General features: G+C 37.7%; 2 protein-coding genes across 2 annotated transcripts; both read right to left on the bottom strand.

Moving 5' to 3' along the window:
- Window positions 1-1525: 1525 nt before the first annotated feature.
- On the bottom strand, window positions 1526-9832 carry LOC131367974 (galectin-9-like). The gene is made up of 11 exons (XM_058413704.1): window positions 9685-9832; window positions 8603-8691; window positions 8250-8457; window positions 7719-7838; window positions 6765-6853; window positions 6271-6427; window positions 5972-6106; window positions 5070-5099; window positions 4886-4974; window positions 4416-4572; window positions 1526-2663 (listed from the first exon to the last, which is right to left on the bottom strand). Exons 1-11 carry the CDS (start codon window positions 9718-9720, stop codon window positions 2517-2519), a joined length of 1257 nt encoding a protein of 418 aa, XP_058269687.1. The 5' UTR covers window positions 9721-9832; the 3' UTR covers window positions 1526-2516.
- Window positions 9833-14063: 4231 nt separating this feature from the next.
- Window positions 14064-14921, bottom strand: LOC131367731 (neurofibromin-like). The gene is made up of 3 exons (XM_058413204.1): window positions 14732-14921; window positions 14489-14617; window positions 14064-14129 (listed from the first exon to the last, which is right to left on the bottom strand). Exons 1-3 carry the CDS (start codon window positions 14909-14911, stop codon window positions 14064-14066), a joined length of 375 nt encoding a protein of 124 aa, XP_058269187.1. The 5' UTR covers window positions 14912-14921.
- Between the last annotated feature and the right edge of the window lie 7156 nt (window positions 14922-22077).

Here is a 22077-nt window from a genome sequence, read left to right as displayed (position 1 = left end):
GTGGAAAAGGCATTTGGTACATTTGGATTGGGTATATTCAAAACAAATACTGACATATATGGGTTTCCATGACACATTTATTAGATAGATTGTCTAGAAGTATATGAATCCATCTCTGGAATACACCGATCAGGCGTAACATTATAACCACTGAGAGGTGAAGTGAATAAGACTGATTATCTCCTCATCATGGCAACTGTTAGTGGGTGGGATATATTAGGCAGCAAGTGAACATTTTGTCCTCAAAGTTGATGTGTTAGAAGCAGGAAAATTGGGCAAGTGTATGGATTTGAGCGAGTTTGACAAGGGCCAAATTGTGATGGCTAGACGACTGGATCAGAGCATCTCCAAAACTGCAGCTCTTGGGGGGTGTTCCCGGTCTGCAGTGGTCAGTATCTATCAAAACTAGTCCAAGATTATATGAGCAATGCTTGTTCTTAAAGAAAGGTGTTAGAATACACAGTGGATGATGGGTCAGGGCTGTTTTAGCTACAAAAGAGCGACCAGCACAGTATTAGGCAGGTAGTCAAAATGTTATGGCTGGTCGGTGTAAAGTTAATTCAATCAAATCAGAGGTACTTGTGATCACTGGAGTATGGCCGGGAGAACTGAATGATAGAACATCTTTTCGATGGTCTAAACAGGGATTCAAATATTTAGGATTTACAATTACACCCAGACCTTCAACAGTTGTATCAAGCAAATTATGACAAGTTAATCAATACAATACAAGTTAATCAATACAATAAAAAGGATCTATTAAGGTGGGAAGTTCTGCCACATTCATTGTTTGGCAGGATTGAGACATTCAGAATGAATATTTTACCTAGACTGCTCTTCTTATTTCAGTCCCTCCCGGTATGGATTCCTGCATCTACATTTTATTTGCTAGATAAACTCATATCAAAGTTAATTTGGCAGAATAAAATTAAAAACATTAACATTAGGAATTATTGTTCATTAATGAATTAATAACCAGAATAAAATTAAAAACATTAATGTTAGGAAAGGATAAGGGGAGGCTATGTTTCAATAATTATTATTAGGCTGCTCAGCTCACACCAGTAGTGGCATGGATTAACAATGATGTTGAATCAGGATGGATTTACATGAAACAGAGCTCTGTACCAAGTGCCTCTTTGTCAACACTAGCCTTTATGACACCCCAACCTCAGAAAAATATGAAAATAAAAAATATTTGGGTTAAGCAAACTGAGAGTTTGGACAAAAGTCCAAATAAAAAAATTGAGAGGAGTGGCAAACGTATCAAGAGCTATAACCATATCAGATAACCATAGCAGTTTCTACCCTCTGTGTAGGATGCTTCTTTTAAAAGATGGAATGAGAAGGGTCTTAGCATAATTGATCAGTTATTTAAAGGAAGTACCCTGCACTCATTCTCTGATCATAAATAACATTTTATGGTACTATTAAGTGATTTATTTCAATACTTTCACATAAGAAACTATATTACAAGTCATAAAGGAAAAGAAATAATAAAGAAAGCCCCACCTAATGTGGAACAATATTTCATTGATTTCATTAAAGAAACAACACCCATTACATAAAAGATTACTACTTTGTTACTGCTTGATTCAACTGATAATACACTCCATATAAAGTGAAAGCTTGAATTAAACAACATTATTGATGATAAGACCTGGGAAAACATAGGTACAGGATGTCATAAGGGCATCAGTAGTCAGACCTGGAAAGAGTTTGACTGGAAAACAAAAATTAGCTTTTTTAGAACACCATTGGCAATATCAAAATTTGTTGACAGTCCAGAAGCAGAGAAATGTTAGAGGGGGTATGGGTTGGTAGATCACACACATATATTTTGGGATTGTCACATTTGGGGTTAAGGATGAGATTATGAAGATTCTGCATATAGAGTATAGATATAGTTTTTGTATTAACATTTACTACCATCTTCAGGCAAGACATGAGTAAAGCAAAGCAGAATAGTTACAGAAATGTAACACCAGACGGCGCTGTTTTTGCTTCTATATGTTAATAGAAAAGAAATAGGATTAACTCGGAAACAATTTAACTTCTTGTGTCTGAGTGGCTTTCCTCCAGTTATTTCAGTTTACTCATACCTCCCTAAAACATGCTGGTAGGTGAGTTTACTACTCTGAATTGCCTCAGGGTGTGTAAGAATGTGTTTGTAATGCCTTGTGTGAGCCCACCTGCCTCGGCCCAATATATGAGGGTATTGAAACACAGGGCAGAAGTAGAAGTGCATGACAGAAATGTTAACATCTTGGTAACTATTTTTATTTATCGCATTTCATTTAAATCATTAAGTTCATTAAAAATAGAAGCTGGCCATGATTAAAAAGTGCGCTTATTGAAAATCCACAAATTTAATTTATTTATTTATTTATTTATTTATTTATTTATTTATTTATTTATTATTTTGCATACTTCTTTGTTTACAGATAAAATGTGACAGTGACTTGGTAAAACTGTGCCAGAGAAAATATTGCACAAAAATATCCAAAATTTCTTAGCTACGCATATACATCAGTCAAGCTCAGGTCACCAGACACCTCCAGAGCATCAATCTCCCACAGGTTGGTGAAGCGGTGCTTGAAGGTACACACTTGTATACCATTGACAAACACGTTGTACTGCTGAGGATCACAGGAGATGATCATCTGAAAGGAATGTGACACAGGTAAATGATATGATTAGATGTATTAAACTAACTCTCACTTGAAGTGAAACTATTTGTATCAGCCAGCCAAACAGACCCGAATATTATATATATATATACACACACACTACTCACAGAAAGTTAAGGATATTCGGCTTTCGGGTAAAATTTCAGGATGCACCTAAAATGCACTATAACCTTTACAGGTGAACTTAATTTGACCTTCTCTACACTTTTGAATGCACATGTCCAACTGTTCAGTGTTTCAGTACTTTTTGCATAACTTGCTGTTCTCTAACAAGATGATTAACGGCAAAATTCACAACTGGTGTTTAATCGACCAATAAATTTTCTGATTCAATTAGAATTGGTATTTAAACAGTCCTCTTCATCATGCTGTTCACATTTTGACATCATGAGACCAACACGACACCTAACAATTGATCAACAGTACCTCACCATTGTGAGGCTTCAGACAGGATGTTCTCAGAGGGAAGTGGCCACTGAGCTTAGAGTGTCACAGAGTGTCATCAGCAGGTTGTGACAGAGATACAGAGAGACTGGATGTGTCACAGAGAGGCATAGAAGTGGACGTCCTTTGCCCACATCCCACGTTGATGACCGCTTCATTGTGAACAGTGCCCTGCGGAACCGGATGATGAATGCCACTCAACTCCAGGCACATTTAAGGGAGGTGAGAGGCACCCAAGTGTCATGTCAGACCATTCGAAACCGTTTACATCGCGTGGTCTGCGTGCTAGACGACCTGCAAGGGTACCTGACCACACCACCAGGCACAGGCGTCATTGTCTTGCATGGGCCAGGGAGCATTTACGCTGGACAAGAGACCAGTGGGCCTCAGTGCTGTTCTCTGATGCAAGTTGATTTACGTTGAGCAGAAATGATGGCCGCCAACGATGTTGGAGACGTCAAGGAGAGCGCTATGCATCAGCCACTGTTGTCACCAGACAAGCCTTTGGTGGTTTTGGTGTTACAATCTGGGCAGGTGTGTCTACTCAATACAGAATTGCCCAACATCTTGTGAATGATACAGTGACAAGGCAATACTACCTGAATAACATCATTAATCCAGTCATTGTGCCCCTGCATGAACAACACAGGCCTAATTTCATCTTCATGGACGACAATGCTCCAGCTCATCGAGGTTGCATCATTAGGGGACGGCTGCTGGAGGCTGGGGTACCTCAAATGGAGTAACCTGCACTTTCTCCAGACCTGAATCCCATAGAAAACCTATGGGATCAGCTGAGTCGCCGTGTAGAGGCTCGTAACCCTGCACCCCAGAACCTCAATGACCTGAGGGCTGCCCTTCAAGAAGAGTGGAATGCCATGCCTCAGCAGACAAGAAGTCGACTCGTGAACAGCATGAGATGTCGTTGTCAATGTCAAGCTGTAACTGATGGTCAAGGGCACATGACAAATTATTGAGACATTGACATTTTTTGTTGTGGTATACCCACCACTGTTGTTGGCTTTTGTTTCAATAAATTGTTTAAGATGAGGAAATCACCATTGCATGCTTCTACTTAAATGCCCTACTTTCATGATATAATATCACTGTAGCATGACCTTTTTACATTTTCCATAAATTTAACCCAAACCCACATATCCTTAACTTTTTGTGAGTAGTACATATATATATATATATATATATATATATATATATATATATATATATATATATATATATATATATATATATATAAATTCCCTTAGAATTTGCAGTACATACTTGGAAGATTTTTTCCTTTTGAAATGGCATTTCTCCAGAGTGCTCCTCTAAGCCCCATTCATCCACTGTTCTGTTATTGCGTACAACCGTGTTCTCATCAAAGCGAGGATTATAGTGAAAGGCAATCCCATCTTTGTGACACAAGTTAATCTTGAATCTGTTAACACAAATACCAGATACAATTTAAAAATATATTTTACACATCATTTATACCAAAATCCTCTAGGCCTAAACTGTGGTATGCTGCTCTGCAGGTGGTGCTCTTCCCCAAACCTGAATATCATACAAGTTTAGACTAAATCTGTAGGAAGTCCTGAAAATAGTCATTTTAGATCAAATATGGCTTTCTTTCGTTTAAGCCAGGGCAATCCATGTGCTTAGTAACACAGTTTCAGTGCAAACATGAAATATAATTATGCAATATAATTGATGTAATTATGCAAGGTAGAAGAATAATGCTAACATCTGACCTGTAAGGCTCAGGATTAACCAGCCCTTGGATTGAAATGTTTTTTCCAGCCCACAGTCCACCATTTATGTTTGTTTTGTATGGCATACGCTAATGATAAAGAATGCAGGACAATGTTATAATGAGTTGATTACTTTAAGGTAAAACATAATGTTAACTGATTATGTGAAGTGTTTTGGTCTTACATAGCTTTTTGCGGAATCAGATGAAGGCACCTAGAGATGGAAAAACATATGAAAAACATAAATAAGTAGGTCATATCCCATTGATTTTGAAAGTAAAAGGATAATATAACTGTAAAGCAACAAAGTCATTTCAGAAAAAACAGTAAGCTATTGGTTGTGGCCAGAGTTGAAGTAGTGACCTCAGATACAAGCAATCATGAGACAAATGGAAATTCATGTCTCCTACATGGTCATATCAGTCATTTTCTATGATTAAATAAGTTCACTTTCACCGTATAGTCTAGAGGCCACAGATATGCAAATAACTATATGTTTTCTAAATTTCAGGATCAGGTAATTATAGTGTAGTGAATTAGCATGGTAATGCAGAGTGTAGTGTTGCTGCCTTTCAGCTCCAGGATCTCTGTTCTAAACTCAGGTTACTGTCTACGCATATACTATCTGTGTTCTTCATGCAGGCTGGTGGATAGTCTATAATCGTAACTGATGAATTAGTGTTTCATAATGATATTTCCAATGGTATACTATTCTCAATTAATATTACAACTAAAAAAAACATATCCTGCATAGAAATATGAAGCTAGAATGTTGGATGTTGTGATTGTACAATAATTTTTTATAATAATAATAATTTTTTTTTTAACATGTTAAGAGAAATTTTGCATCTTTAAAAACATTAAAAACAGAGAATTTCTGAAAACCCATTTGCACATCTAAAAAGGCAAAATGGTACAAACAGGATTAGGCAAACCTAGTTTAGCCAGACTATTGTCAGCAAAGCATGGTAGCATCAACTGTATGGAATCTTTGATGCTGTTCGTACAAATAGATTTGTAAAAAATACTCTGACAGAGAAAATTGCACAAAACAATCCAATATTAAAAAATGAGCTAAACATTTACATCAGTCAACCTCAGGTCACCAGACACCTCCAGAACATCAATCTCCCACAGGTTGGTGAAGCGGTGCTTGAAGGTAGTCACGAGATTACCATTGACAAACACGTTGTACTGCTCAGTAGTGCAGGAGATGATTATCTGAAAGGAATGTGACACAGGTAAATGATATGATCAGATGTTTTAAACTAATTTTCATTTTATGTAAAACTATTTGTATCAGCTATCCAAACAAACATGAATATATTTGTCTTCTAAATAAGGTAAAAAATGAACAAAATTCCCTTTTAGTTTGCAGTACATACCTGGAAGCTTTGTCCCTTTTCAAACGGTATTTCTCCAGAGCGCTCCTCTAAGCCCCACTCATTCATTGTTTTGGTATTGCATACAACTGTGTTCTCATCAAAGCGAGGATTGGAGTGAAAGGCAATCCCATCTTTGTGACACAAGTCAATTCTGAATCTGGTAAAACAAATACCAGATACAATTTGAAGAAATATTTTGCACATCATTTATTCCAAAACATTTACATTTACATTTCTGGCATTTGGCAGAAATGTAAATGTAAATGTTTTGGAATAAATGATGTGCAAAATATTTCTTCAAAGGCCTAAAATGTGGCATGCTGATCTGCAGGTGGTGATCTTCCCCAAACCAGAATATCAATCATTGTTTTAGATCAAATCTGGCTTTCTTTCAATCAGGCTTTGCAGGTACTTGGTAACACAGTTTCAGCACAAAGATAAAAGTTAAGTAATTTATCATTTTGCAGAGGCACAAAATAAGTCTAGCATCTCACCTGGAAGCCTGAGGATTAACCAGCCCTTGAATGACAATCTTTTTGCCAGCCCACATTCCACCATACATGGTGGTTTTGTATGGCACACACTAATGATGAAGAATACAAGACATGGTTATTGCAGGCAATCATGAGAGTAAATGAAATTCACTTCTTCTATACAGGGGTGTCCAGTCTTGTCAGGAATGGGCCGGTGTGGGTGCAGGTTTTCATTCCAACCTAACAGAAGCCACAACTGAGTCTATTGAAAGCCAAGATCAACTGATTAAACAGGTGGACTCAGGTGTGGATCCTCCTTGATTGGTGTGAAAACCTGCATCCACACTGGCCCTTTGCGGATAAGCGTGGACACCCCTGCTTTCATATCACTTTCATCATATATTCTAGAAGCCTCAGATATGCAAATAACAATATATTTAATAAATTACTAGTTATTATTGTGCAAGATTTTTTTGTGTTAAGGACAATTTTTGCATTTTTACAATTTTTGCATCTTCAGAAAATGTTTGAGCATTTACTTAGTAAACTTTGGACTACATTTGGGTGGACAGAAATGCATGTTAGTATCATTTGTATGGAACCTTTGATGGGCTTGGTACATAAAGACAGGATATTAATAGTAGTTTTTACATTTTGGGGTTTTGATTGAGTTCCACTACCCACTGTATTATTAATGACTCAAGTTCCTCCTGTGCATGTAGATGTATTTTCTAGGCTACTCAGCAAAAAAACCCAAAAAAAACAACACAGACATTATGCCCTAAAATAGCCTAGTAACCCCCTTTCTTAAGTATATATGTAAATTGGCAAAAGTCATGATCAGACAAGTAGGCTATAACAGAAAAGAAATATTGAGTTAATTAGTTCCACATTCATGTCCTCTACTGTACACTAGATGAATTAATAGCAAAACAAGTGTATTTATATTTAAGTTAAGGGTATGGTCTTTCTCACCATAGGATCCTGGAAACTGATGGTCTTAACCTCCACCATCCCATCCACTACGATAGTGTCCACCATGTTGAATGGGATACGGTGCATGTAATCCATGACATGGATGCCATTGACACTTATCTATAAAAACATAATGTTAAGATCAGCATATATCATTACCCACTGCAGTAGGGTATTTTATTCAGGGGCAGAAGTTTGACTTTTACATTTCTGTCATTTAGCAGACACCCTTATCCAGAGTGACTTACATTCTTTTTAATCTCATTTTATACAACTGAGCAATTGAGGGTTAAGGGGGCCAGCAGTGGCAGCTTTGAGTCCTGGAGCCTGGATTCCAACTCACAGCCTTTCCCCCAGTAGTTCCACACCTTAACCACTAAGCTACCACATCCTACATGCAACACTGAGACAAATGCCCTCAAACATGTTCTACATGTGACATAAAATTCAGTCAAGAATGCTGCACTGAGCTATGAGCTAACCCTTAAGCATTTCATTTCTATTCATGTGGGAAAATTCAAAGGAAGTAACCTTGTATGATTTGCTTGTAACCAGGATTTGCAGTTCGAAAGGGTTTCCCTTGGGGAAGAGAGCAAGTTTTAAGATCTCCTCTGGACCCCAGGAGTTATCCTGCTTGGTGTTGGCTACTGTGTACTCTGAACCAGATTCATAATTTGGGTTAAAGTACAGGGCATAATTAGCATCCGGGGTCGAACCACACTGGAGAATCACACAGAACCTGTATATACAGAGAGACAGACATTGTTATATATTTATTCATAAAAAAAATAATGAAATGTTGAAATAGGTGGAAGAGGTGGCAGGAAAAAGTTGAGTGAAGTCATGCATCTGTCAACCCATATGAACATGAAAGTCTATCTTACCTTTTGGCTTCTGGTAAAACTCGTCCACTTACAGTGATACTCTTGCCTTCCTGCAGTTCTCCTTTAATTGATCCAGAAAAAGGGATTTTCTGTTGAAAGACAAAAGGATGATGAAGTATTTCACATAAGCAAATGTTACTGACAGATTAAATTAAAATTAAAAAATTACAAAGAAAATAACTTCTTTGAAAAACTTGAATAAAGATTATTAAAAATATCAGCTATGATGAATAAACTATATTGTGAATTGAGCTATTTTCAAAAGTCAAAAATTGACATCAAGCGTATCTTTTTTCTAGATGTTTTAAAATGAAAGAGCAATATGTTAAATTGTAAAATTGTTATTGTAAATCATAACTGATGTACACATAATTAAAAACAAAAACACAGTCTCTTATTTCTTTTCATTATTCTTGTGATAACACAGAGGCCAATCAGGCAATGTAGAAGTACATCTAGGCCTCTGCTTGTTAATTAAGGATAGTGTGTGATGCCTAGCAAATTTTAAATGGAGCAAAAGTAGATTAGTGGAGCTGCTAAGAGTAAAAAAGGTCAGTAATTTATAAATTATAAATTATTATTATTATTATTATTATTATTATTATTATTATTATTATTATTATTATTATTATTATTAATAGTATTATTGTACAATTCATTATTATAACTTTATAATCTCAACCTTTGATGAGGGACCCATTGTGTTTTAGAAGCCACAAGCCTAGGTCCAAGTCTAAGTCAAAGTCAATAATCTATCAATAAAAATCATGTGTCTAGTTACACATTGTTTTTGTTTTTTAATCTAACTGTTTCTGTTGTAACTGTTCCATTTTATGGTGAATAGCTATAAGACTATCATGGTGCAAGTGGCTCAAAGATTATAAAGATATGGAAAATTTACCTTCAGTAAATGAAATCTTGTCTCATTTACCCATTTTGCAAAATAATACAGAAATGGAAATTTTATACATTAAACATCACAATGACAAATAAACATAGAAATTTTCACAAAGAATAATGTGACTGCCATGTTATCAAGTTTTCAGTATGAAAATAAAGTAACACTATATCAAAATACTCACAGGATTGTAAAATGTCTCTTGCTGGTTGTATGCCATTTTGCAGGAGTTACATCTGGAAATCAGGCTGCCAGATCATCCTATTTAAAAGTTTCTAAAGTGGACCTTTGTTCATGTGATAACATTTGGATTTCCCTGTTATTATCCTTGTTCCTTGATCAGGCGACAAATTACTTGTTATCATATTTAGGTGTAACACCCCCTTGGTGTAATTATTGACTCTGGTGTTTCATGTGAAGCTCATGTAGTTAATATCTCTAGTGTAACCTTCTTCCTCTCAGAAATATTTCTAGGATAAGAAATATGATGTCACTTCATGGTGCATAAAAAATTGTTTATGCTTTTATTACCTATAGGTTGAATTATTGTAATACCTTACTGTCTGGATGTTCCAGTAGGAGCATAAACAAGCTCCAGTTAGTCCAGAATGCAGCAGCTAGAATCCTAACTAGAACCAGAAGATATGAACACATCACTCCTATTTTATCCACACTACACTGGCTCCCAGTCAAATTTTGCATTAATTATAAAATACTATTACTGACCTATAAAGCACTAAATGGTCCTGTAGCAAAGTAGCAAAGGCTACAGCAGGGGGCAGAGCTTTTTCTTACAAAGCCCCACAGTTATCCAATGACCTTCCAATTAGTGTTCAGGGACTCGGACACATTCTCAGTGTTTAAGTCCAGGCTGAAAACACATTTGTTTAGTCAGGCTTTCAATTTATAATTTTTCTTAGCTAAAGAAGCAGATCTGTATGTATTAATTCCTCAAGAACTCTTGGTTGCTGTTGTAGAAAGGTCATTATCAACATTTACATTATTGACTGTTCAGTGTCACCCAAATGAGGATGGGTTCCCTTCTGAGGAAATCATAGGGAATTATATCTGAAAATCAGTCTGCCAGATCATCCTACTTACAAAAGTTTATAAAGTTGAACTTTGTTCATGTGATAACGTTTGGATTTACTTATTGTTCAGGTGAATACATAATTATAAAATATTATTAGTGACCTATAAACAGTAGTGAGCAAAGTACACATATCCTGTACTTAAATGAAAATACAGATACTCTAGTAAAAATGTTACTCTGGTAAAAGCAGAAGTCCACAATATAAATTTCTACTTAAAATAAAAATACTTGTATCCACATGTACTTAAGTAAAAAATTATTACATTTATCCTAGCTTGTTGTCATTTTTTGTAATTAACTATTCGTTTTATGTGAGAAGAATCTTTTACTCTACTCACACATGCCTGTTAATACAAGGTCTGAAAAATTAAAATGATACAGATGTCAGTAAGGGAACATGGGGGCTGTAAAATAGCAGGACTTGAGATCAATTAGGCTTTCCTGCTAAGATTTATGTCATACTTAAGATAGTAACAAATTAAAACCTGATAAAACACTACCATGTAGATGTTGAAATGACACATTTGCGTGCGTGTGTGTGTCAGTGTTTACAGGGCACTAGTCATTATTTTAGTATTTAGTAACTAATGCTTTGGTGAGTGATGGGCAATTACAGTATTTGTGCAGTAATTGTATTCTGCTTTACATACAAAAAACTATGAAAAAGAAATTTTACTTGGTGACTGGTCAAATATTAACAATAAAAGTTGAGCTATTGGGTTATTGGATTGCTGTATAACATCAGTAAAATTAATATAGACAATATGTTATATAGACAATATATGTCTCTCTCTCTCTCTCTCTCTCTCTCTCTCTCTTTTCTCTCTCTGTCTTTCTCTGTTGAGCTATATGCCCCCCCTCCCCAGCTCCCAGTGTTCTAAGTGTAATGGAAAAATTATGTTTTTCTGTGTATGATCTACATGCTCAAGGCAACATGTGTGTGTGTGTGTGTGTGTGTGACTGAAAGTGTGAATAAATGTGTTCGATGTTCCATTTGTGGTCATAGGTAAGTGTGTGTATGAAACTATGTAAGTGAGATACGCACTGATCATGGTAGAAGATGTTGTTACTTGAACTTAGGACAGAGCAGACAATGTCTAGAAACAGCTAAAACAAAGAAACTTCTTATGTCGAGTGGAAAAGAATAGAATGTGTGTGTGTTGTAAAAAAGAGCATGTGAGAAAAACGAAGTGCCTCTCTCTGCTCATTGATTAAGCATGTGACAGATCTCTCTGCAGAAAATGAAGTTTTGCTTGTACCCGACTCCTCTGTTATTTTATCTTTTGAATTAAGATGGATTTCCACCACAATTCTATGCCACCCCAGATGGGACCTCACACCTTAAAAGGCTTTACATTATCTGAAGTACAGAATTGAAATTTAGTGTGACGGGACCTGGGTTCACCATGCTGTTCAAAACCGAGGTAGTCTAAATTCATTTGAGTAAGTAGTTGGAAAATAGTGTCTATGAATTGTACAAAAGAGGCATAATTAAGGCTTGGATTTTGTTTAACATGGTATGGGGCCAAATGCATTCACAAAATTGAAATAGTGGTGTTTCTTAGTCGGAGTGCAAATTTTAGCAAGACTTTTGGATAAAATCTGCTGTTGCGGTTGACAAACCAAACGTAGAGGACCTCTGAAAGTAAAAATAATAATAATCCACAGAATAAATGAGATAAAAATCCGAGACATCTTTTTCAGACATCTTGAAATAATTTAAGAGGAGAAACATGGGCACTTGCAACAGCAAAAGTCAATATGATTATGATGATCTGGGAATTGAATGTAATAGGCACCCTAATGTTAAATTTATGTTCCTCAATTACAGACCCAAATCTGTAAAAACGTATTTAATGTGGGTGAATGAGTGTGGCTTTCCAGAGAAAGGAAGTTTCAGTGAGAGACAGCTGGAAATACTAAAAGTTAGAAAGGAAAAGGGACATAAGTGGGTTGGGCAGCCTATGAAATGTGGGTGACTGAAGCACGCAATAGAGCATGAAAATCACAACCCAAAAATGATAATGCCAAACTTGCACATAACACCTCTTTGCAGTGTCCTAAGTTTGTTATAGATAACAACCTGGATCGACACAACCCGGCCCTGCTGGTTCGACACCCGTATTTCGACGCATGTGCCTGTAAACTGCCCTAGGTGACCCAATTCCTGACGTATCAATGTTAGAAGTGTTAGAAGAACATGATGAAGAAACAGCCCTACTGGACATTCTGTCCTCATACACCACCACTAGACTATCACAGATATCGAAGAAATACAGAAAACAGCTCCCAGACCCAAGAGAAGTAGGTGGATAAAAGTTGCTGAGGATTTGCTCAAAAAAAAAAGTCAAAAAACATGTGTATCACATGGGACACTGGAAAACTAAACCTCAATGAACAGCACTCTATTCATGCAGAGAAGCTGCTGAACCAAGAAAAACTGAGGAAGGTGAGAAGACGAGATGAAGACTCACACAAGGCCCAACTCGCTCTCCTGCAAATGGTCTCCTACCAATCGTTAGCTGGCTGTGGAAACAACCGAGTACAGGGACGTGGCTGAGGAAGATGTGGCAGAGGACGAGGAAGGAATGATGAGTGTTTTAATAGCGGAAAAACAGATCACTGGTTAAAGGACTACTCCCAAAAGAAGGGACAGCAGGAATACGGCATCACTGGGGGAGATTGATGGGACAGCAAGGGCAAAGGGAGCGAGCCAGAAGAGTTGGGTGAGTCACAGTCTCCTATGTTTGCAAAGACCTCCTTAAGCTAACACATGATTCTGATACTATCTCTGATATAGAAAAGATCAATCAAGCAACTGTTTCTATGTTATGCCAAGTTGACTCATGGAAGGAAGGATGTATCTCTAGGTATTGGTTAACTAAGGGCTTTACTAATTACCCCAAAAAATTTATTTAAACCCCCCAGAGTCCACACCCACCACCAGAACGGCCTTTCTAACATGTACAAATGGATTCCATTGAATTAACTCCAAGTGAAGGTAAACAATACTGCCTAGTCATAGTTTCTTGATAATTTCTAAATGGATAGAAGCCAGTGTAGTAGCTAAAGCACTGATAACTGAAATCATTCCGAGATGGGGAATTCCAGATAAGATAAGTGACAATGGAACCTCATTTGTCAGTCATGCATTACAACAACTCAGTGAATATTTGGGATTTGATTTGAAACAACATTGTGCCTATCATCCTGCTAGTGGAGGAGCAGTACAGAGAGAAAACTAACCAAATGCTGTGCAGAAACAGGCTTATCTTGGGTAAAAGCCCCACCCTTTGTGCTCATGCACGTAAGAACTAGAGTAAGAGGAAGGGCAAATTTGCCCGTTCGAGATACTGTTCAGCAGACTGCTCTGTCTGTAGTACATAGACAGGTGAAAGAGGCCCTTCTAGAGCCTAAGCAGACTGACCTGCATAATCTGAAACCAGGATATTGGGTCGTGGTGAGGGACTTCAGAAGGAAAAGCTGGAAAGCAAAGAGGTGGCTGGGACCATTCCAGATTCTGCTGACAACACAGACTGCAGAAAAAGAGACACAAACCTGATGTAATCTAAGATACATACAAATGCTTACTATAAAATTAATTTTGCCTGGGTTTAAGTTGTCTCAGTTTTGGAGTATCTGAGTTCTGAAATGTATTGTTGAATAGGATGTGCTTGAAATCCATATGGATGCCATTGATACATGAAAATCCAGAAATAAATATAACCTAAAATCATGCATTACTGTGTAAATGCATGTACCATGTAAATATACTGAGACAATACGCTAAAATAGACACTTCACCTTGCCCTGTCACCGTAAAGTTCGTTTGGCTAAAAATTACTCAGAACTCTGAGAGCCAGCATTGAGTAAGCACTGTGAGAGCGCAGCTGACCTTGAAGTGCTGGTTGTTGTGTGGGCTGATGCGGAAGCAGGACACAAAGCAGTCGATCATCAGGTCCATGTCAGCACTCTGGCACCCGGTGCCCCTGGGGACCGGCTTGGTGGGGTTGAACAGGAGAGCCTGAGGGTCCATGCACACAAGACAAGTTAAAAACATACAAAAGATCTTTTTCTCAGCACAGCTCATTACAGAAAAGGGGTTTGATAGGAAAACATCACACACTGATAAACTTACTTTGAGGTCCATTACTATAGACTGCACCAGAAGGAAGATGACGGAATGATCCTCCCAGTTAATGTATGTGCAGGCTTTAGACAGTTTCACACAGGCAATGGCTGCACTCTCAGTCAACTGCTTGCTGCTACTGTGACCAGCCAGGGCCTTTCTTAGACTCTCCAAAAACAACTTCTGCATGGAGACAGCACATTTAAATAAACCCGAGTCTGACTGAAACTACTTTTTCCTCTGTAAATCTATGATTGTAAATCATAGATGTCATGTAAATCATGTAAATCTATGAAAGTTTCCAACACAGTAAAAGTCAGAAGACATCAAATTAAACTGAGACAGAACCAAAGAAGTAAGCAAGTAAGGAGGGCAGCCTTAAGACTTTTTTTTAAAAAATTTTAAATGCAGTAACCACCTAATTATTACCACGGTATTTTTTGCGCTGCACAGGCTATGCAGAGAAGCATTGTTTGACAGGCAAGTTAGTGTGGCTGCTGATATTACTAGCCTTTCCCCCACCATCATCAATCAAATCTTCCTTCGTGTTTAGAGGTTTCAATTAACTTTAATTTCATGTTAAAATTTTGATTATTTTTAATACCCAGTATTACAACTATGTCTGCAAATGCCCCTACTACTCGCCAGAAGGAGCCATCACCCGAATTCTGAAACTTCCGGGTTGCAACAATACACTTCCAGGTTTTACTTCTGGATTAGTTTACCAAACACGCACATCTTTGCGAAGTATCTTTCTACATGAACAAATCATGTTATTTTCTTTAATGTTTTCCCAGTGTATTACCATTTGCCTGTTACTTTTGGTTTACGTATTTTGCCTTGCCTTTTTGGATTGTTTGCCCCGATGATTGTCTATTCCTGTTTTCAGATTATCCTTGCCTGTTTTCCTGACCCTTCTTCTGTCTGACAATTTGGATTATTCTGCATTGGTCTGCATTAATCTGGTTTACTCCACACATGGATCCTGCAGCTCAGTCCTTACACACAGATTCTGAAATACACCCCCACCTTTTAAATTTGCAACAAACGAATCTATAGCAATGGATCTTTGATACTGTCGTAAATAGAAGGTGAAGGCAGATACAGGAGGATAATTAATTTGTATATACAGTGCTGAACAAACCAAAACTGTGGCTGAAGTAGACAAACAGTAAAAAGTAGGGGATCTGTGGCCTTTTGGGAATCAGATATATATGCATCAATAAAACAAGATGCAATACTATAAAGGATCAGGAGGCAATACAGCATGAGTTGAATATTAAATTGACTAAAGTTAATTAGTCTTGTGTGTAGGTTTTTCATTGTATTATCTGTAGAAAAACATGTGATTTATGATTGTACAGTTATGTGTTAATTCATCTATTAAAGGTTGTAACACCCACTAGCAGCAAGGGGAACATGGAGAGAAGCACAGAGTCAGGGATCCAGAAATATAAGTGCTCGTTTATTTACAATAAATTGCAAAGCAAAATAAAGGAAGATGTCACTCTATGGAAAGTGTTGGGGAAGTGGCGAAGAGTCTTCAGTGCAGCGGCAGTGAAGCGGCTATGCATAGAGGCAGCAAGGCAGGCTCCATGAGCGTTGCTTATAGGCTCAGCCATTAACAATAACCCCAAATTCAACTCCTTACCACACCCTTGTGCTGAGCCTGGCTTTCTTCATCTGTCTTCTCTTGGAGGGTGAAGAGTTAAGTTAAGCGTTATGTTTTGTCTGTGTTTTGTTGCGCCTCCTGTCAGTCATTTTATAGGCAGTATATGGGCTACCTGAGATTCTACGGGCTTCATGAATATAACCTTTAGAGATCATATCTGTATAAAAGAGGCTAATCTTACCTAATTCAAGGGCTGTTTATCAACCCATTTAATCTTCGAGATTCTTTGTAAGTACATTTTTTGCTGGATTTGTTAGACACATTTTTAATGCACCTAGACCTAAACTATACACTAACAGACATTTTAACTAATGTGAATGAACATAATTATAATGTGAAGGGAATAGGTAGCCTTTTGAAGAGGAAAAAATACCGGACCAGCTCCATACATTAAAGTGTAGTGTTGCCATGTTACAAGAGACTCATCTCTCAGACAAAGAGCATTTAAACTTGAAAACAGATTGGGTGGATCAGGTCTTCAGTGCGTCCTGTGGTAGAGGGAGAAAAAGGGGGGTTTCTCATTATTAAGGCTGTCTATTTCACAGCTGGAAAATTGTTTAAGAATAAAAATGGCAGATATGTCATGGATGTGGGAACAGTTGGAGGAGCTAGAATAACTTTGTCTTAAACTCCTATATGGACAGGTTGCCAATAGAAAAGAGGTCCCAATCACGCAAAACAAATGCAGCTCTGGGGATGACGAATGAGCTAGGGTTGGTTGCCATTTGGAGATATTTTAACCCATAAGAAAAAAAGACTTCACATTTATGTCACAATCACATGGGAGCTTTTCTAGACTGGATGTTTTCTGCATTTAAAAAACTGAATTGCACAGAGTATTGGAGTGCAATATAGACCCCATTACCCTTTCAGACCATTGCCCTGTTATTTTAATACTAAACCTAGGACAACGTAAACAGTTTAAATGTTGGAGATTAAATACCTCAATATTGAACAACGAAACACACAGAAAGGAAATGCAGAGGGAATGATTATATTAAAATTAATGAGAATGTATCTTTCTCTCCCTCTGTGTTGTGGGATACAGCTAAAGCTGCGAAAAGATAATTGCTCTTAAAACCAGAATAAACAATTAGAAAAAGAAATAAAAAGGCTGTAATGTGAACATGAAAACTCAAAACACAAAAAAAATTCTCTAGCACTATTGAAACAAAACAGACAAAAATAAGATGACCTGTTAATTTATAAGGCACAGGCGCTCTAAAATATACAAGGACAAAATATTATGAATTTGGTAATAGAGCAAGTCGGCTACTTGCTTTCCAACTACGTAAGGCCCAATCTAGTAGAGCTGTCCCGAAATATAGACATTGATTTACGGGTATTATAACATCCTAAAAAAAATAGCAGATGCATTTAAAGAATACTATAAAAAAAATTATATGAAAGGGCAAACAGGCAAATAATAAAAAAATTCTTAGATTTTGTCAAACTGAATAGACTGACAGATGAGGAGTGTGAAGTAATGGTTAGTCCTATTAAAGAGGAAAAAATTAAGAGAAGTATTAGTAAACACAAATATGTTGCTGGGAATAGATGGCTTTCCTGGATAATTTTAGAAAGCTTTTGTGGATGAATTAACCCCAAATTCTGTGTTGAATATATAATTACACATTAGAGAAAGGAGACCCTCCAAAGTCATGGGCTGAGGCAGTAATAACAGTTATCCATAAATTTGGGAAAGACCCCACTCAGTGCACAGGTTATAGGCCCATAAGCCTTCTCTGACAAGACCTAAAAAATTTTAACCTCAATCCTAGCAGAGAGGATTCAAACACATATTAGAAAATGAGTGAAACCAGACCAGACAGGATTTGTTAGTGGATGCCATGATACTGACAATGTTTGGAGAGCTAACATTCAGACAATTTCTGGAAAGAAAAGGTTCCCTCAATGTCACTCAGTTAAAGTGGAAAAGGCATTTGGTACATTTGGATTGGGTATATTCAAAACAAATACTGACATATATGGGTTTCCATGACACATTTATTAGATAGATACAAATATTTTATCATAATCCTTAATCAAGAGTTAGGGTGAAAGGCCACTGTTCAGAGTTCTTTGATCTTGGGAGAGAAACTAGACAGTGACATGCTATGTCCCCTGCTTTGTTTACTCTAAGCACTGAACCCCTGGTCGAGAACATAAGATACAATCATCAAATACAAGGAATAGCTGATGAGGGGGGAAACTGTCACAAGATTGCCCCCTATACAGATGACATACTATTATTTATTGAAAATCCAATTTCTTCAATACCAGCTGTCCTAGATTGTCTAGAAGTATATGAATCCATCTCTGGAATACACTGATCAGGCATAACATTATAACCACTGAGATGTGAAGTGAATAACATTAATAATCTCCTCATCATGGCAACTGTTAGTGGGTGGGATATATTAGTGCACAAGTGAAAATTTTGTCCTCAAAGTTGATGTGTTAGAAGCTGGAAAAATGGGCAAGTGTAAAGATTAAAGTGACTGTGAAGTGAAGTGAAGGGCCAAATTGTGATGGCTAGACAACTGGATCAGAGCGTCTCCAAAACTGCAGCTCTTGTGGGGTGTTCCCGGTCTGCAGTGGTCAGTATCTATCAAAACTGGTCCAAGCAAGGAACAGTGGTGAACCGGCGCAGGGTCATGGGCGGCCAAGGCTCACTGATGCACGTGGGGAACAAAGGCTGGCCCGTGTGATCCGATCCAGCAGACTGTTGCACAAACTGCTGAAGAAGTTTGCTGTTATATGAGCAATGCTTGTTCTTATAGAAAGGTGTCAGAATACACAGAGCTGGTCGGTGTAAAGTCATTTCAACCAAATCAGAGGTACTTGTGATCACTGGAGTATGGCTGGGAGAACTGAATGATAGAACATCTTTTAGATGGTCTAAACAGGGATTCAAATATTTAGGATTTACAATTACACCCAGACCTTCAACAGTTATATCAAGCAAATTATGACAAGTTAATCAATACAATACAAGTTAATCAATACAGTAAAAAGGATCTATTAAGGTGGGAAGTTCTGCCACATTCATTGTTTGGCAGGATTGAGACATTCAGAATGAATATTTTACCTAGACTGCTCTTCTTATTTCAGTCCCTCCCAGTATGGATTCCTGTATCTACATTTTATTTGCTAGATAAACTCATATCAAAGTTAATTTGGCAGAATAAAATTAAAAACATTAACGTTAGGAATTATTGTTAATTAATGAATTAATAACCAGAATGAAATTAAAAACATTAATGTTAGGAAAAGATAAGGGGAGGCTATGTCTCACTAATCTAAGATATTATTATTGGGCTGCTCAGCTCACACCAATAGTGGCATGGATTAACAATGATGTTGAATCAGGATGGATTTACATGAAACGGAGCTCTGTACCAAGCAGTGGCAGGCCGTGCATTTCACACCTAGGCCTTCACTGGCCTTCACCAAATCAATTTCTTCTCCTCTGTCAGCAATTGTGAGTTAAAATATATATAATTTAATTTAGTTTGTGCGGTTCACTGCCTCTGACTACTCCAATTATCCAATCAAAAGGCGGGAAATTGCTGTAATCGTATGCCTGCTAGATGGCCCCAGTGACGCCAACTTGAAATCTGATTGTTTAATGTAACAGTTTCATTGCCACTTATTTTAAGCCACGGGCACCTGAACTATTGATTCTGAGATTTCTTTCACCCTGGCAACACGTGATGTCAGCCACTGGCTGAAATATGATTGCATATCATCAATATACATTCCTTTAAGCAGCGCAACCAAGAGAAAAGCTATGAAATGTAGAGAATAGACTATTGGGAATAATTTAATACACAGTCATCGAAAAATATATTAAATATATTAAAATGCAAGTCAGTGATTCAGATCACTGCTGTTTAGACCAGCAGAGAAGGCCTTGCTGGCCCTGCCGGTCCACCACTGGTACCAAGTGCCCCTTTGTCAACACTAGCCTTTATGACACCCCAATCTCAGAAAAATAAAAGAAAATAAAAAATATTTGGGTTAAGCAAACTGAGAGTTTTAAAAAACCTGAGAGGAGTGGCAAACTTATCAAGAGCTATAACCATAGCAAATAACCATAGCAGTTTCTACCCTCTGTGTAGGATGCTTCTTTTAAAAGATGGAATGAGAAGGGTCTTAGCATAATTGAACAGTTATTTAAAGGCAGTATACTGCACACATTCTCTGATCATAAATAAAATATTGTTACCATTAAGTGATTTCTTTCAATACTTTCAAATTAGAAACTATTACAAGTCATAACAGAAAAGAAATAATAAAGAAAGCCCCACCTAATGTGGAGCAATATTTCATTGATTTCATTAAAGAAACAACACCCATCACATAAAAGATTACTACTTTGTTACTGCTTGATTCAACAGACAATACACTACATTTAAAGTGAAAGCTTGAATTAAACAAAGTATTGAGGATGAGACCTGGGAAAGCATACAGGTACAGGATGTCATAAGGGCATCAGTAAAGTCAGACCTGGAAAGAGTTCGACTGGAAAACAAAAATTAGCTTTTTTAGAACACCATTGGCGATATCAAAATTTGTTGACAGTCCAGAAGCAGAGAAATGTTAGAGGGGGTATGGGTTGGTAGGAGATCACGCACATATATTTTGGGAATGACACATTTGGGGTTAAGTATGAGATTATGAAGATTCTGTACATAGACCTGCCATTCACCCCCCTGTATTTTTTGCTTGAAGGGATACCCCAGGATCTGTGTAGGAAAAACCAGAGATATATTCTACATGTAAGTGCATGAAAAACTTTAGGGTACTTACGTAACCCCGGTTCTCTGATAACAGGAGTGAGGTATCTCACTATGGGAATCGCCTCGGGTGTGACCGATCCTGGACGCACCAATTACACCACGTCTGTCGGTTGACAGACCAATCACGAAAGTGATGCAGGAGTCCCGCCTCCCTCATAGATATCGCTGCCAGCGGTCCCTACCTCATTCTCAGCATATCTCTTCTCTGTGCTGCTGCAAGGAGGGAAGTGTGGTGAGATACCTCACTCCTGTTATCAGAGAACCGGGGTTACGTAAGTAACCTAAAGTTCTCTTTCAAACATTCGTTCGGTATCTCACTATGGGATATAGACCACTCCCGTATTGCAGATATGCTGTCTGAAGCAGGCCTGTCAACCAACTCATGATGCATGATAACATAAACACAAAGCCTCCCTTATTCACAGAATGGAACAGAGACGTGTTAAAAACAAAAGATGACTCCTCTGCGAGTTTGCTCTTTTTTTTTTCTTCACACACTTGAATGAATGAATGAATGGAATGGGCCAGCGACGGCTCTGTAACATCCAGCCTATAAAATCAGACAAAAGTGTGTGGCGAAGCCCAGCTCGCCGCCGCACAGATGTCTTGAATTGAAACGCCCCTAAACAGTGCCCATGAGGTAGCCATCCCTCTGGTAGAATGAGCCCTCAGCCCTTCTGGAGGACTAAGACCCATGCTATTATAGCCCAATATAATAGCTTCCACCACCCAGTGGGACAGGCGCTGAGAGGAGATAGGTTTACCCCTATGAGAATCAGCCCATGAGACAAATAACTGATACTCCTTCTTAGTCCCTTCGTCCTGTCCACATAGTGACACAATGCACAGACAGGGCACAGACAATGAAGCCGCTCCTC

Source organism: Hemibagrus wyckioides, linkage group LG17 (assembly GCF_019097595.1).
Source record: "Hemibagrus wyckioides isolate EC202008001 linkage group LG17, SWU_Hwy_1.0, whole genome shotgun sequence".
Classification (NCBI taxonomy): domain Eukaryota; kingdom Metazoa; phylum Chordata; class Actinopteri; order Siluriformes; family Bagridae; genus Hemibagrus; species Hemibagrus wyckioides.
The sequence above is the reverse complement of the archived record's forward strand: the minus strand, read 5'-3'. Positions and strand labels throughout refer to the sequence as shown.